At 35.2% G+C, this 18,396-nt stretch overlaps 1 protein-coding gene across 1 annotated transcript; it reads left to right on the plus strand.

Annotated features, from left to right (window-relative positions):
- Positions 1-8,160: 8,160 nt before the first annotated feature.
- LOC104100852 (pescadillo homolog) lies at positions 8,161-15,879 on the plus strand. The gene is made up of 14 exons (XM_070175357.1): positions 8,161-8,172; positions 8,215-8,249; positions 8,391-8,476; positions 8,999-9,247; positions 9,341-9,466; positions 9,551-9,635; positions 9,720-9,830; positions 10,422-10,515; positions 10,588-10,868; positions 11,655-11,762; positions 14,155-14,276; positions 14,380-14,599; positions 14,878-15,096; positions 15,580-15,879. Exons 2-14 carry the CDS (start codon positions 8,226-8,228, stop codon positions 15,664-15,666), a joined length of 1,812 nt encoding a protein of 603 aa, XP_070031458.1. The 5' UTR covers positions 8,161-8,172; positions 8,215-8,225; the 3' UTR covers positions 15,667-15,879.
- Positions 15,880-18,396: the final 2,517 nt, after the last annotated feature.

Consider the following 18,396-nt stretch of genomic DNA (forward strand, 5'->3'; position numbering starts at 1 on the left):
TATATAAGAAACAAATCCCGGTAGCTCTTGTTGGGTAGAAATTGACAGAGAATCAGAGCCTGGTAAGAACTTGTTTAAGTACTTTTATGTTTGTTTTGATGCCTTGAAGAAAGGTTGGCTGGAAGTTTGTGGGAAGATCATTGGCTTTGATGGGTGCTTTCTAAAAGGACATTGCAAGGGTGAATTATTGGTTGTTGTAGGAAGAATTGGGAACTAGCAGATGTTTCCTATTGCATGGGTTGTTGTACACTATGAGACCAAACATTTATGGAGCTGGTTCATTGGACACTTAATGGAAGATCTGCAGCTGGGATATGGTCAAGGTTTAACAGTTATGTCAGACATGCAGAAGGTAAATGTTTTGCTATTCTTGCTTGTTAACATTTAATTCCTAATGTTTTATTCTGTCTGTAATTTTATGTAGGGATTTTTGGCAGATGTGAAGGACTTGCTTCCTGATGCAGAAGTCAGTATGTGTGCAAGGCACATATGGTCTAATTGGTCAAAGAAATGGAGGGGTGAAGAAAAAAGAAAGCAATTCTGGAAGGTTTCAAAGGCAAACTATGTGTTTAAATACAACAAAGAAGTTGAGAACATGAGGAGACTTGGCTCACACAATATTTATGAAGACATGATGAAGTATCCAAGGGAGGCATGGTGCAAAAACATTCCAGGTGTAACATAGCAGAGAATAGCATGTGTGAGACTTTTAGAGCCTGTTTGGACATAAGAAATTTTTTTCTTTTTTCCAAAAAAAAATTATTTTTTTCCGAAATGAGCGTTTGTTCATAAAATTTTCAATTTTCACTTGAAGATACATTTTGAAAATTTTTGAAAATTTGAAAAACTCCAAAAAGCTATTTTTCAAAATTTTCACTCAAATCCCTCACAAAACTTAAAAAAAAACCCAAAATTATATTCATGTCCAATCACAAGTCTAAATTTCAAATACCATTTTCACTTAAAAAATTTATTCACCTTTTTTGGAATTTTATAATTCTTATGTCCAAACGCCCACTTAATTCATGGATATTGGCTGCTAGGCACCAGAGTATTATTACCATGTTAGAAGAAATTAGGCATAAGATCATGGCTAGATATGTTGATATGAGCAGGTTTGCTGAGACATGGATTTCGGATATATCACATATGGCTAGGCTAATATTAGAAGAGAACAAGGAGTTAGCTAGACAGTACACAGTTATATGGAATGGTCATGACGGATTTGACATCAAACAGAAATAGTTAAGGATTGTAGTAAATACTACATTCAAGACTTGCACTTGTAGGTTGTGGAAGTTGAGAGGCATACCACTCGAACATGCAGTGTGTGCACATTATTACTTGCAGTAGGATCCAGATGAACATGTGGAGCGCTGGTACAGAAAGGATAAATTCCTACAGGCTTACGGGCACTTCATTCGGCCAATTCCTAACTTAAAAATGTGGCCATTGAGTAACAATCCTCCAATTGAACCACCAGCACCAAAGCCAATGCCAGGCAGACCCCAAAAGAATAGTAGAACAACCAAGAATGAACCAGTCAAAAATGGGGCAAGCTGTCTGTGATGGTCATCTTATGTTTTAGAACTCGAATTTGCACTCTTAAGCCTTAAAAATCTCATTTTTACCCTCCTCGATTTGGTGCACAGTCCGAGCATATTTTCGGAAAGTTTTTATGTTGAAAATTGATGAAAATAAGAATTTTTACCTTAAAAGTTAATTTTAGTTGTCTTCAGTCAATATTTTTGGTAAACAGGCTCGGATTCGTATTTTGACGGTCCCGGTAGGGCCGTATCGAATTATGGGACCTGGGTGTATGCCCGGAATCAAATTCGGAGGTCCCTAGCTCGAGTTTTGATTTTTTGATGAAAATTAAAAGTCTGAAAATTAATTATTTATAAGTATTAATTGATGTATGGCATTGTGAGTACCGGATCCGTATTTTGGTTTCGGAGCCCGGTACAGGTTCATTATAATATTTAAGACTTGTATGTGAAATTTGGTGAGAAAGAGAGTTGATTTGACATGATTCGGACATCCAGGTGAGAAGATAGAAATTTTAAAGTGTTCTTGAGAATTTCATTTGATTTGGTGCTAAATTCGGAGTTCTATGTATTATTTTGGCGATTTGATCACACGAGCAAGTCCGTATGATATTGTTAGACTTGTGCGCATATTTGGTTTGGAGCCCCGAGGGCTCGAGTGAGTTTCAGATAGGCTACGGGGTGATTTGCACTTAGAAAATCTGAGATTTTGTTGCAGCAGTTGTTCTGGTGTGCCCTTCTTCGCGTTCGCGTAGGTAGTACCGCGAACGCGAAAGGTAAAATGGGGGCAGGGTAATTTCTTCTTCGCGAACGCGAAGGACTGGTCGCGAACGCAAAGCATTGGGGGTGGTACCCTTCACGAACGCGATAGGTTAAGGGACCTGGAGAGAGGGTCATGTTCTTCTACGCGAATGCGTCTACTGGGTCGCGAACGTGAAGGCTTGGGGGAGCTGTCTTACGCGAACGCGAAGGCCTTATGCCGTTGTGCATCGCGATCGCGACAGGCCTCTCGCGAACGCGATGAAGGCATGTCTAGTGTCTTAAAACAGACTTCAAACACGGGTTTAAGCCATTTCCTCAATATTTTTCAAGAACCAAACGGGTATAGGCGATTTTCAAGAGTCATTTTCTTCCCCAAAGTGTTGGTAAGTGCTTCTAAACCATTTTCTTTCAATTACCCATTATATTTCTTGAATTATCAACCAAAAATCTAGAGTTTTCATTGTAGAATTGGGGGTTAGGGTAGAAACTAGGGATTTCGAAAATTTGAGAATTTAGACCTCAATTTGAGGTCGGATTCTAAAACCAATTATATATTCGGGCTCGAGGGTGAATGGGTAAATGTATTTTGGTCCAAACCTCGGGTTTTGACCAAGCGGGTCCGGGGTCGATTTTTTGACTTTTTGGAGGAAATTTTGGGAAATTTAATTTATACAATATAATGGATTGCTTTAGCAATATTTGATATTATTGAGTCATTTTTGAATAGATACGAGTGGTTTGGAGGTGAATTCCAAAGGAAAAGTTGTGATTGAGAATTAAATGGCCTTCGGAGCGAGGTAAGTCTCGTGTCTAACTTTGGCTTGAGGGAATAGGTATTATGTGTTCATTTGCTACATGTTTGGTTGTTAAATACGACGTATAGGTGAGGTGACGAGTATCTATGCGTCGTTGTCAAGTCATAGCATGCAAGTAAAATTCTATTCTTGTCTATTTTGTAGCCTTAAATTCTACTATCCATGCTTAGCGGGTTATTTGAAATGTTGGGTGACTTATATCTGGTTTCACTGAGATTTGGTAACTTTAGAATATTGATTCAAGGTTGAGGTTACATTGTGCTATTGATTATGGGTAAAATACTGGTTTCTTTGTGATACTCATATCTATCCGTTGTTATTGATTCTGTGATTTGTGAGGAGGAGTGTAACGCACGAAGGGTGATACCGTGCATGCATTATTTATATTGTGAGGAAGAGTGTAAAAGCACGAAGGGTGATGCCGTGTATATTATGAGAAGTTTAATGCACGAAGGGTGATGTCGTGCCATTCTATTTATTTATTTGGCGAGGCTGAGAGTAAAAGCACGAAGGGCGATGCCGTGTCGTTCTATTTATTTATTTGGTGAGGCTGAGAGTAAAAGCACGAAGGGCGATGTCGTGCCGTTCTATTTATTTATTCGGTGAGGTTGAGAGTAAAAGCACGAAGGGTGATGCCGTGCAGTTTTCTTTGCTGTTTTATTTGCTCAATTCGTTTAAGGATTTTCGGTTTAATTCTATCTTTTTATTATTCTCAATATTTATATTGTATCCCCTCCCACTGTATGTCCCCTTCCCATTATTTTTGCGTTATTTATTTATTTACTGTTGTTGCCACTAGCATGATTATACTGTTCAGGTTATATGTGGGTGTCTTGTCCTAGCCTCGTCACTACTTCGCCGAAGTTAGGCTCGACACTTATCAGTACATGAGGTCGGTTGTACTGATACTGCACTCTGCACTTTCTGTGCAGATTTTGATACCGGCTTGGGTTGATCGAGATTTTGCTATTGGTCCGCTGTACGAAGACTCAAGATAGATCTGTCGGCGTTCACAGACCTTGAAGTCCCCGTTTATCTTTTCTGTTCTACTATTTTTTTATTCAGACATTTGTATTTCTTTCAGACTATTACTTGTAGTAAATTATAGAATGCTCGTGAATTGTGACTCTAGATCCAGGTGGTAGTAATTAATACAGTTTTATAATATTTCGCACTTATTATATTTCACCTTAGTTAATTATTGTTATTTACTGAATGGAAATAAGGAATTGGTTTAATGATTCTCTAACGTTAGCTTGCCTAACAAGTGAAATGTTAGGCGCCATCACGGTCCCATCGATGGAAAATTTCGGGTCGTGACACTGTCCAAAAAAGGAGTTAAAATAACTTGTTCACAATGTCATCAACTTGGCCATAACAAAAAAAGATGTCCAACAAGGGTATGAATTTCACTACATTTTCTTGAAACTTCACTGCATTTTCTTAAACTTCATTGTATTTTCTGTAACTTACTGCATTTCTGTAACTTCACTACATCTTCACTGTACTTTTTTATTTTAGAGTGGCCCTGTAGAGTCTTCAGCTACTAGTGGAAGGGGCAGAGAAAGGGGCAAAGGAAGGGGCAATGCTACACCAACTGGTGCAACTGCTAGAGGAAGTGGCAATGATACCCAAACAAGTGTAGTAACTAGAGAAAGTGGCAATGGTACCCAAACAAGTGCAGTGACTGGAGGAAGTGGCAATGGTACCCAAACAAGTGCAACTACTGGGGGAAGGGGCAGATAAAAGGCAAGTAGTACAATAATTAGACCTACCATGGATGTATTTCCAGATGTTATTACTCAAACTGCTCCTAGAGGAAGGGGTACAATACCAAGAGGAAGAGGAACTTCAACTGGTGTGAAAAGGGGATCTTCAACTGGATCTTCACCTGTTGCTGGACAAAAAAGGCCAAAACATGTTGGATTTGGATGCTATACTAACCCGGAGACTGGAAGAACAGTCCTAAATGTAAGTACAATTCACAAATTTAGTTCTGTTACTCTTTGACTTTTTCCTATCTAATATTACAGATTTTACACATTTTCAGCCTGGTACTATTGGTGAAAGGGTTATCAACCATGCGAGTAGGTTGAGTAGTACCACAAATGTGCAACCAAGTGATGGAATTAGGCTACCAGGACTAAGATGGAATAGAGGAGATGCAATTACTACTTCCTAACTTCAGCAAATGAGTACAAGTCGAAGAAATAAAGTTGGACAACCCATAAATCAACAACCACCACAAAAAGTTGCAACTCAAGTGATCATAGATAAATTTGCCAAAAAATAGCTTCAGTGACTTAGATTTTGTAGTTGACAGTCTTTAGTTTGCAACAATTTGTATTGTAATAGCAATATGGATTCTATTGTGACTTGAATTGCAGCAAGTAGTTTTTAGTGACTTGCCAAGAATCTATTGTATTTTGTTGAACCTCATTTTTCCATTATGGTTCGACTACTTGTAATATGCTGCACTTTTTCACATTTGTAGAATCTATTTGGATTATGTGATTTTATTCCCTTTTGTTATTATTTTTGAAGTCGTTATCTATGGTTACAAAATGTGTCTAGCAAGTTGTTTACAGCTTATACAACATGCTATGATCAGGTTATATCTTGAATTTTTTGTTGAAATTTTGTGATGTTTGGATTACACAATCCCAGTTTGTTACTAATTTCTTACCATTTGGTTACATTACCTAAACACTAAAATCATTAGGCACAAAACATTCATGGTGTTACAAGCTTCTACAATAGGCACCAAATGAGAATTCCAACAACTGTTTCCTATAACCAATACGACCAAAATATGATTCAAACATTGTAAGTTACATCAACAGCTAAATATGTTGTAAACATCCTATAACAACTTGTTACACAAAGTACACAAATAATATCCAAACAACAGAAGGCAAAAACTACCAAAAAACTCTCAAACTCTGAGAACACTAACAACCATCCCCATTTTTACACTATGAACTACCTTCAACCACTTTCGAATCCGGTTGGCATTGACAATAGCAAGAACAACGGCACAACCAAATAATTACCGCAATTAGTAGAACAATAAACAACAACCTATTCCTCCATTGTCTAACTCGTTCCCTTTCTTGATCAAAGGCCTTGACTCTCTTCAACAAACCTCAAATAACTTCATTTGCTTGGTCAGGAAATGCCTCCTCAAACCATTTGAAGTAGTTACATCCTCATTTGTCATTTAAAACATATCCAACTAAATCAATTTTAAAAACTGTAAATCCGTACTAATATTATGATCAAAGAAATAGAAAAGATTATCGAAATATATACTTACTGCGCCATTTTTGCATACAAAATACCTTCTGCCTGGGTTTGCCGAACTCCATGAGATTTTCAACACACATGCCCGACCACATCGGCACGAATAAGTCATCTCTGAATTTTCAGACATTGTCAAGCAACAAACTGAGAGAGAGAAGATGTGAAAAGAGCTTCAACTGAAATCGAAGAAGGAGGACGGGGGTCTTTCAAATTGGAGGAAAAAATTTCAATTTTGCCAGAGAAATTCGGATTTGAAGAAGAGGAGTTAGGGCTTGGAGAAGAAAACGAAAGGGGAAAAAGGGTTAATATAACGTGGGGTTTATGATTTTTACCGTTGGAATAGTCGAGTCATACTATATTTTTACATTCACGCGCTCATTATATATGTGATTCACACGCGAAGTGCCTCGTGGGATTTTAGTGTTTAAATGGCACATTAAAGGGTTGGTTAAAGTGTTTAAATGGAACATACTAAAGAATAAGTAGTAAAGTGGAAAGTGATCTCAACTTTAGGAGGCTGTCGATGTATTTGGCCTATATATTTTCACCTTATTATATAGCAATTAAATAATGAGTGAAAATTATTTACATACCCTAAGTTTGCTTTAAAAATCAAACTCATCCTCCAACTTTAAACAATTATCATTCTGCTGCTCATATCAAAGGTGACTTTTTAAAATACCTATTTTACCCTCTAAAATTTTCATCTCTTAATTATTTTTATTCTTTAATATAATAATATTTTTATATTTTAATTTATGTTATCGACTTACCTATAAATAAATTTAAAAATCTTTTTCGAAACACAAAAAAAAGTAGAAGTAGTCAAGAATATAAGTTAATGATGTTCAATAGTCAAATAAATGAGAAAAAATAAAAAATATAATAAATAATTTACTCGTATCAGTAATTTTATTAATAGCAATCAAAACTCAGTATATTTACAAAATTGAGAATAAAAGAGAGTGAAACTTTTATAAATTATATAATGCAGATAATAAGAATTTAATGGACGAAAAATAGAGGTAAATATTGTAATAAATTTAAAAAAATTTATCTATTTATACGTTACATGAGCTTTAATTATAATTTAGAAAAAATCTAGTAGTTACAATCAAAATTCAAAAATTTATTACACGTAGAGAATAATAAAAATAGTGGATCTTAAAATTACACACACTGATATACATTATATGTATTTTAATATACATAATATTAAAATAATAATAATAAAGTAGCGATGCATTTTGTATGATTATTTTATTTATAATGCTAGTGAAGTTAGATTAAATTATATAATAGGTTATAATATTTTTAATATATTAATAAGTACCCGCATTAAAAAATATCTAAATAATATAAAAAATGTATTACATATATGGGGAGTCGAAAATGTCAAGGGTAAAGTAGACATTGCATAGGATAAAATGATGAAAATGATAATTGTTTAAAGTTGGAGTATGGGTTTGATTTTTGAAGTAAACTTGGTATGTAAATGATTTTCGCCCGTTAAATAATTAACATATTTGGTGTAACCTTAGGTGAGTAAAAAGCTTTTACCGTCATCTTTTAGTGTTTGCTAAGATTAGTGGGTCTAAATTAAGCAAGAGATAATCACCGTTGATTCTCTACACCTTTCCTAATATTCTCATTTAATCACCTCCCCAGTTAAATATTTGGGGACCTAAGGCTTGCCTTACCCTAGAGCCGCCCATATATATACTAATACAGACCGCCTCTAACGTCAGTCTCCCACTTTTTGCAGTTAGTTTGAAGGGAACATTTCGATTCTGCAGCTATGCCGAAGCATTACAGGCCTGCTGTAAGTTTCTAGTATTTTCTTTTATTGTTGATTAGTTATGTTTTGCCTTTTCAATTTTGATGCAATTTGCCCCTAGGGTTTTGGCCCCGCAGCTTATCGTTTGATGCAAAAAAATTGATGCAATTTGTTTATTGTTTTCAGGGAAAGAAAAAGGAAGGAAATGCAGCAAGATATATTACAAAATCACAAGCTGTGAAATACCTTCAAGTCAGTTTATCACTCTTCAGGTTTTTCCCTTTTCTCTCTATTTATTTTTTCTCTATTTTTAATCCCTTTGTGGCAGTAGCTTATATTATTAACATGTGTAATAAGCAATGAGAAGAAGCTTTTTTGGTTCTGTCTTAGAATGCTCTTGTATTAAAAAAATGATTTTGTGGTGTATCTGCTATTTTTGGGCTATTGGTTGTATTCAGTGGCGGAGCCCTTTTGTTGAAAAACTATACTGTGCAAATAGGGAAAACCATTTTCATTTTGGGTTATATATAAGGTGTTGAGTGGCAAAAGGGTTCAAGAATTGCAACTTTGTGTTTTTCTTTTGAGGTATAAGCTTTTTGGTGTCTTTATTATTATGCAGTTAATGTCAAAATTTTCGGACTTTAATGTGCATGGTAGTGATTTAAGGAAGACTAAATAAACTATGCTTCAAATCTGAACACATTGGAGTCTGTAATATAAGTCTGCTCTATTAGGCCTATCCTTCTTTATGGAAGATCATTTACTAACTTTTGTTGTTTTCTCTGTGGACACAGGAAGCTATGCATCTTGAAAGGTATTTTCCCCCGTGAACCAAAGAAGAAGGTTAAGGGAAACCACCGTACCTACTATCACACAAAAGATATTTTGTTCCTTAAACATGAGCCCCTACTCGAGAAGTTCAGAGAAATGCGAGCATACGAGAAGAAGATTAAAAAAGCAGTCTCAAAGAAAAATCGGGATCTTGCTGAACGCCTGTTAACTCGAAAACCCACTTATACTCTTGACATGCTTATTCGAGAAAGGTTAGTTTATGCGATCATAGATATTATTGTTTTTCAAGTGACTCAGCAGCATGTCGGGTACTTAGCTACTCTTGTTTGTCATGATTGTTCTAGGTACCCTAAATTCATTGATGCACTTAGAGATTTGGATGACTGCCTTAGTATGGTGCACTTGTTTGCTGCATTGCCTGCTGTAGAAAGAGAGAAGATACCGGTAAACCGTGTCCATAACTGTCGAAGGTGAAAGGCTCTTTTCATGTCTATTTGACAGTGTTATTTATTTACCTATATGCATGCTTATCAAACTTACTCTTCATGGATTAGGTTGAGCCATGAATGGCAGGCCTACGTTTCGCGCACCCACAAACTACGGAAAACATTTATATCAGTGAAAGGAATATATTACCAGGTATTATGATTTTGTAGTTTGTGTAATTCCCACAAACCTGGTGGTATGTTTTGCTTAGCTTGATTTACTAATGGATCTCTGCAGGCAGAAATAGATGGGCAAAAAATCACTTGGTTAACTCCACATGCATTGCAACAAGTACTTCCTGCAGACGTTGACTACAACATCATGCTGACTTTCTTGGAATTTTATGAGGCCAGTAGCATTTGTATATGTCATTATTTTGAATTGCTATTTGAGGCGTTTTTGTTGCTTGTAAGAGTGATTCAACTTAAAACCCTTTGTAGTAGAAGTCTTGATCATTTTCTTGAGTCAGCAACTTGTACTGGAGAGCTAAGAAAAATAGGAATTTGCGTTGGTGAACCATCTTTCTAACTGTGCACCTTCCCAAAGGAAAACTTGGCTAGGATGCTAGATTGAAACAGAAAAAGTAACCCGTGTGTCTACAGTATACCATGGTCTCTTGCCCATTCTCTTGCAATTGAGTACAAACAGTAGTTAGTGGAAGTGGATTGTCTAGATGCAAGTCCATCTAAGATTGTGAAGTTGTATGCCTCTTTGTTGAATTTGAAAAGGGAGAGAATTTTGCTTGCTTTTGTCTCTGTCTTTCATAGATTTACATTGGTAGAGTTGTATGCATATTCTTAATACTTACCTTTTCAGTGAAGAGCTGTATGCACATTTGTTGAATTTGAAGAGAGTATTTTCTTGCCTCTGAGTTGATTTCTCCAATACATTATTATATGATTGTTGTCAAGTTTGACATGTTAAAATTTTTGAATGCAGACACTCCTAGCTTTTGTTAATTTCAAGCTTTACCATTCAATAAATGTGAAATATCCTCCCATTCTTGATTCTCGGCTTGAGGCTTTAGCTGCTGGTAAGACTTCATCTTTTCTTTTTTACTTGATTTTTTTATCAGCTAGTTAACAAGATTATCCCAATTTTGCAGATCTTTATGCATTATCTAGGTTCTTCGATAGCAGAGCCTCCATGACAGAGTCAAAAGCTGCTAGCATCTCTGAATCTGATGTGAGTAAGGACCTGGGAGAGGGGACAAACTATGATGAATCTGAACTTAGACTGGCACAACTTCAACAACAGCTTCCTTCCAATGAACCAGGTGCCTTAATGCACCTTGTTCAAAATGCTGCAGAAAGTGATGAAGATGATTCCGAAACCAGGAAATGCAAAGCACTTTTCAAGGATGTCAAGTTCTTCTTGAGTCGTGAGGTTGGAGATGTTTCTTTTAAAGTGGAGTAATATATTTAAAATGGTGGTTTTTCTAATAACTGATATTTTCTTTTTAATATAATATATATGAAGAATCTTATATTGAAAGGAAATTAATTTTTTCTTTGTTTCCATCTTTTTCTGCTATAATCTTTCATTTCCACCTGTAGCAGGAAAAAAGGAGTGTGGTGGTTCGTCGTTGGAGCACTTTAGGAAATAAAGTTCAAAGTAGAATTGTTACTGGGATGAAATTCATTAGGATAATAGTAGAGACATGCATTTAATCCCATAAAATGATGATAATTTATTTGTGTCATCAAGGAACTTTAAACCTTTTATTGTCTGACGTTATTTCGGATTGATTATGTTATTTTCATTTCTAACATAGCCCTATAGTTTATTTTGAGGAGGTGTTTGGCTGTGCCGGCAGTAGACCATGAGGGATCTGTGTAGCTATTTTGAGCAATGAATCTGGTGTCTATGCCTACTATTATTGATTTTTTCATCTCTTATTTTGGATTTAATTCCTCGTTATGTTGGTCTTCATCTTATTCATATTCATTTATTCTTTCAAGTTTTGGCATTTCATTTTTCAAGGAAGAATAAACTTCAGAATCTGTAGCTTCTATGCGGCCCTTGCTTTTGCCCATTTTCTCACTTGTCATGATGTTTTTAACTCATGATTGTTAACAAAAAAATTTTGTTGTGACCTTGGTGCCGTTGTGCATCCTTTTCCTTTTTGTTCCTCTTCTCATTTATCATGCTGCTTTTATCTCTCATGCTTAGGTTCCGAGAGAGTCACTGTTGTTTGTTATCCCTGCTTTTGGTGGTATCGTTTCTTGGGATGGAGAAGGGGCACCATTTAAAGAGACTGACCAGAGTATTACTCATCAGGTAAGGTTACAAAACTGAAATTTAAATAGCAATAAACCTAGAGCCTGTTTGGATGGGTTTAACTTGTGGAAGTGTTTGGCAACCAAAAAATGAGCTTAAAAAAGTTAAAATCTGCTTAAAAAAGCCAAAACCAATAAGTTGGAAAACCCAACTTTTTCTAAATTGGCTTAAAAGCCATATTGCTTTGACCAAGAATATTACATTCTTATCCCTTATAATTTTTCTTAATCCCGAAATTACCCCCAAGTAAAAACCCTGCAACATACTATTTTTTTTCTCCATTCTCCAATATTTGTCAATTTCTTGAAGTTCTTAACGTGAAGCAAACAATAGTTTTTTAAATAATGTTTGATACATTCCAATATTTTGTAAATATTGTTCTTTTGGCTTCTTTTTTTGGTTCCATAACGTTTAATTTTTTTGGTCGTTGAATCCTTCCTTTTTTTAATTGGTGTAACTATATTCTAAAATCAAATCATTTAATGAATTTACGTGTTACCCCTGAATTTGAAGCTATGGACGGAAAATATAATATTATAGTCATCATCTTCTTTATAATGTTAACAACTTTAAGGATATTTCAGTCATTTTAACAAGAAAAAGTGCTTACCAGCACTTGTTTACCAAACACTTCATCAGCTTGTTTTAAGTTTCAGCACTTTTATCCAAACACATAACTGCTTATTTATAAAACAAGTTCCAGCACTTATAAAGTGCTTTTAAGCACTTAACTTAAAAGCCACTTTTTTTAAGCCAATCCAAACGGGCCCCTAGTCTCAAAACAGTTATTGAAATCTTGCTTTAACATGTGTCTTTGAAATTGTATATGTGATATATACTTCTCCATGTGTTTTCAGCCATAAATAATGTTCTGTTTTTAATTTCAAAATCTTCTATTAAATGATGTATTTTACTCATTTGCTCAAAACCTTCCTTCAATGTTTTCACGTGTAGAAAAATAAGTTCACATTTTCTGGTTCTTCCATCTCTTCCTCATATTGTAGAGTTTACAAAAAAGAAAAAATGTTACCATTTGATAATAACATAATTTGGACTTGTGCTTCCAAAGCCAGTGCTGCAGTTCTGCTTGGCACACTTCTTAATAGGAAAACATTGACTTAGCAAAAATTTATTAAGTTGCATTTTATGGTCATGCAAATGGGTCCAAAGTGAGATGATGATGATGATGCGTGTGTGTGTACACATGCATGTATATTATATCTGTATGAGGTGCTTCTACTCTCTCGGAGAGTGAAGATGCCACCGGGACCTAGGTGGAATGGTGAAAGAAAGAGAAGGGAAAGTAATGAGTAAAGGTCCCATTAGGCACACGACCTGCCTGCGTCTTATGTCGTGGACCACGACATGCCACCGGGACATTGAAGAAGTGCTAGTGCAATAAACTTTTAACCTTATAAAGTAGAAGCACTCATTAGGCACACGACCTGCCTGCGTCTTATGTCGTGGTCGCGACACCTTATAAAGCTCGCTAAGCCTCGCTTCCCTCTCCCCTTCACTTATTAAGTGAAAAAAAGTCGTCGGCATATACTATGCATGTATATCTGACATTTTATTAGTAGTGCCCAAAATGGACTGTGTGCCATTCTATTTGACATTGAAGAAGTGCTAGTGCAATAAACTTTTAACCTCTTCCGTTTAGGATAAATCCTAATAGTACCTAGTGTATACACATTTCGCCATGTGCTGGTTTATCTGGGAGTGTAAATGCAGTTTATAAGAAATAATTGTTCGTTAAAGTAGTAGTTAGTTAAGTTTATTGTACATTTAATATCGAGATCTTGTTGATTGATTGAAGTACTAGACTGAAATAAAACATTTGTGGTCATTTTTGAGATTTTCATTGTATATTGGACTTCCTATTTCACCTTCTTGCTGTATTTTGGTTTTATGTGAGTAAAATTAAACCCAGCCCGCGTAAAGTTCAATTGTGCAGGAATATTAAACCCAGTCCGCGTAAAGTTCAATTGTGCAGGAACGGTATTATAGCTGCTAATAGGTTACATGAAGCTGGGACTATTACATGCTGCTCTTCTCTTGTATATTCTGCATCATTTTTTTAAAACAAAATTGATGGGTATTATTAACCATATGAAAAAAGTTTGTGCGGAAACATTTTATTATTTATCACAGCTTCTTGAATAAAATGAGACAAGTTAGTGTGGTTAGGATGTTCCTGATCAAAAGTGGTTTGGATGTCCAGCATCTATATATTAGGGGAAGACGTACAATTGCGTAATATCTAGTATTCGTCATGGAAATCTTGTGCTTTGGGCAGGTGTTCTTTCAGATATCGTGAATCATACTTTTAGTTTTACATTCCTCGTGAAATTTGTTCTTGCATTTATGTTCATATCATCATATGCTTGTGCAGATTGTTGACCGCCCCACTCAGGGCCACAAATTCCTTTCCCGAGAATATGTCCAGCCACAGTGGATTTATGATTGTATTAATGCACGCATCCTTTTACCAGTTGATGAATATGTTGTGGGAAGGTAAGCTTTAAGATAGTGTGGATTTGCCTTAGGTTTCTATTATTTATTAGCTAGCAATAAAAGTCAACTAAATATTATAATGGATGCATAACATTGTCAACAGGATTCCTCCACCACACTTGTCACCTTTTGTTGATAATGAGGCCGAAGGATATGTTCCTGAATATGCAGAGACCATCAAGCGTCTACAGGCAGCTGCAAGACAAGAAGTGCTTCCAATGCCAGGGGTGGGCAAAGAGGATTTGGACGACCCTCAAAATTTACTTGTGGAAGGCGTCATTGACCGGGCTGAAGCTATTGAAGCTGCCGAGAAAAAGCGCAAGGTACAATTTAGATGAGGGATGAAAAAGAAGATAAGTGGTTTGATTTGCCTTTAAAAAAAAGATTATCCCTGGTAGTGTAATGAAAAACTCGGGAGCTGCATTTGCTTGAAATGCGAACTAACTTTCATGTTGCCTCTCCTAGAAGAGCAGTGGCATTTTACACTTGCTTAGTGATGTTTTAATTCGAGATACCTGTATCTAATAGCTTTCAGCTGATTTTTCATTTCTACTTTAGTGCTACATGTTTTTTCCAGCCTAACAGAATTTGGTTGGTGCAGATGTCAATTCTTCAGAAGCAGTATCATGATGAACTGAAAAAAGAACTTGGAAGTACCCAAATTTCTGCTGCTTCAGGTGGGAATAAGGATAGTGTTTCTGAGGACATTGATACTGGAGGAGATTCTCTTCCAGATATAAGTCAAATTTCTAAGGACGCAGACAGCATGTCCGATATTCTCATGCCTCGTAAAAAGAGGAAGCTACTAGATGCTATGAAGGTAATGTTTTCTTTGCTCTCATAGTTTAACGCACTTTTATTTTTACTTTAGCATGGTTGATCTATTTAGGTACTGCGGTGTAGGTTTACTTAAAACAGCCATGAAAGAAGAAATGCCATGTGAAAATGGTATTTAATGGAATAGCCTCTTACCTGTTAAGTGGTCCAAACAATGTTACCTCAGCCACATCTTGCTATTTGTACATTTTATATTGCCAAATCTTAGAATGCAAAGGCGGATCTAGAATTTGAACTCTATGGATTCAACTTTTTAGTTTTTTAGCATTGAACCCATTATATTTTTTAAGTTACGAGTTCATATCTACTATTTTTGCAATTTTAACGAATTTTTACTCCGCATCGAAAGCTATGGGTTCAGTTGAACCCGCTATTATCACACTACATACGCGCCTGTTAGAATGCTCGCCGTATTGTGCATTATGAGGGTTTCTTTGTCTTGATTCATTTATATAATGGTCTGCAGATGGGCAAAGAGAAGAAACAAGCTAATGTTGACCGTTTGAAGCAGAGGAACAGAATGATTAAAGAAGGAAAAATATCAGAGAAATAAGGAAGCAGTTAATTATGCCAGTCATTTAAAATTATTCACTGCGTTGTAGTCTTTCGTTTGCTTTTCTTTTGGACTGGTAATTCTATAATCTTGTATATTGGTTTATGTACTGCCAATCGGCTAAAATTTTGCTGTCATGGGTAATCTTTATTTTAGTATTGTATGTCTTAATTGATTACTGTTAGCGGGTTAATACATACTTTATTTCCTGGACTTGACAAAAGTATTCTTAATATGTTTCACCGCTTACTAATGTAAGCTTCTCCCCTGCCAAATTAGTGGTCTTCTATTCATATTTTCAACAATTATTGTTGAAAATATGATTCAAGTAAAAAACTTTTTAAACGAGATGGTCACACAATTTAATTAACATGGAAACAGCAAATTTTAGATTATGTATGCAGTGGGAAAGCTAATATATGATCTAGCTGCCAATGTCAATGAAGTCCTGAGTAAAAATTATGGGAGATCGATCATAGTTCAAATCTCAATAGTGCTAGAAAATATCAATGAAGAGCAAATAAAAATTATGGGAGGTCACAGTTCAAATATCAATAGAGGTAAATAATATTTTGGAAAGATAGGCAAAAGGGAAGCTTCCCTCCCCTGCCTCTCTCCAATTAGACAGTTCCGAGACAGCCATTGTAAAGTTTACTGTTTCGAATCTGTGAAACTTTTAGCAGGCACTAATATAAGATATTAGAAACTTTTTTACAATTTTATGCTTATCTGATCTCCAAAAGCCAGTTAATTGCATTGGAAAAAGTCTAAAAGGATATAGTATCTTTTTTTATTTTTGTTGATAAAAAGTAAACTTTGTCTACCACGGGATACTTAGAGCTTACGATTTTGCAATAATCTTAAGGGAGAAAATGAAAATCCAAGCTTCAATGATTTTGAGATTAGATTTTGAAGGAAAATCATGCGATGTTAATTATGTAGAGTTTATTTCATTAATCTTGTGTTCACCCCATTTAAAACTCTTTGAACCAATGAATTTAAAGGGCAATTCGATGCATAAGGTATTTAGAATTCACATAAGGTCCGGGGAACGATCCACCCCAAGAGATGTTCAGCCTCTGCTTTTTGTAAATGACTAAGAGCCCGTTTGGATTGGTTTATTTAAGTGCTTTTAAGTTTAAGTCATTTTATAGTGTTTGAATAAAGTAAAAAGTGCTTTTAAGCACTTGTTTTTAAGCTAAAATAACAAAAACAAACCAAAAATTAGAATTCCTAACTTATGACTTAAAAGCTATTTGCTTAAAAGCCACTTAAAATAAGCCCATCCAAACGGGCTCTAAGATAATGTTTAAGATCATCTTCTTTTTTTTTCCCAACATCATCTAAATGCAAATTTGGAGATAACATAGCAATTACAATTTTTAAAAAGAAAAATTGAAAAATACCTCAAAATTAACAACAAAAGACCCCCCCCACCCACCCACCCATACCCCAAAAGAAAGCTTGACGAAATGAGAAGTGGGGTGGTAGCAAAAACAAAATGATGAAGTCAAGACCTTTTGTTTGGTTACGCATCATCATCAAAAAACCCAAACGAGCAATCTTATCTTATTCCTCAAGGGTGTCAAAAATCAAATAATTACAAGTTTTGTAACCATTTTATCCCAATTATCAAACTAGAGAAATATGATTAAAAGACAATCTGGTGCATTAAGCTCCCGTTATGTGTGGGATTCGGAAAATGACCAGACCACAAGAGTCTATCGTACGCAAACTTACCTTGCATTTCTGTTTCCGCGGCTCGAACCCGTGACCTCCTGGCCAAATAATCAGTAACTTTATCTCCTGATTATTTTAATAAAATTAATTTAAATAGCCGTTCATCTAAAAAAAATAGTCGGCAAATATGTCATATATATGTATAATTAGTTTAATTGCTTTTCTAAGCTATGAAGTCCAGAGTTGATCTTGTGATAGAATAAACTTCACTTTTCCTAGCTTTCTTGCCTTTCTTTCTCCAATTAACATTTCCAATAAATCCTTTGAATTTTGTGTTTTCTTCCACTAAATAACACTGTTTCTCGTTAAACATCATTATCACCACCCTACCACTCAAATAATGACACTTCGACTATTGCTTAAATACTTAGGGCAGCTTTGCACATGGCTTCTACTATATATCATCCTTTTTTCCCCTCTTTATTACACATTACGGCTCGTGTCCATTAATCCATTTCACTTCCTCTAAAAAAGTACTTTAAAATACAAAGTTTGGTACGTATCAGTAGGTTGTCAATATCAGATACTGTACAGAAATTGATTAGATAAGTACTAATGTGTTTAAGAAGAAAGGCAATGAAGAGAATCAAGATTTAGAAAATCACTAAAATCTCCTCTATTCATGTAATTTTTTAGGAGTATTTGTAATGAATGAAGGAGTAAGAGCCGCTTTTTCACTTTTAGCAAGAAACAAAAACTATTTAAATTCGATAGCCGAAAAAATGTATAAAATTTGTATATAACATACATAATATATATATATATATACAAAAACTATATATTTTTCAGCTATTATTTTAAGAGTGACTATACAATATCATTTTTTCTTCTTATTTTGACAATATAATGAAGTTAGACTCATTTCCATTGTTTAACATCATTTTCTTGATTATAGTCATGACAAATCTCTAATATCGAGCTTAATTTTCATAATTCAAGCTTCTAATTTATAGACACATATCCCTCTCCCTCCCGCTTTCTACAAAAGCT

Source organism: Nicotiana tomentosiformis, chromosome 5 (genome assembly GCF_000390325.3).
Source record: "Nicotiana tomentosiformis chromosome 5, ASM39032v3, whole genome shotgun sequence".
In the NCBI taxonomy this organism is placed as follows: Eukaryota; Viridiplantae; Streptophyta; class Magnoliopsida; order Solanales; family Solanaceae; genus Nicotiana; species Nicotiana tomentosiformis.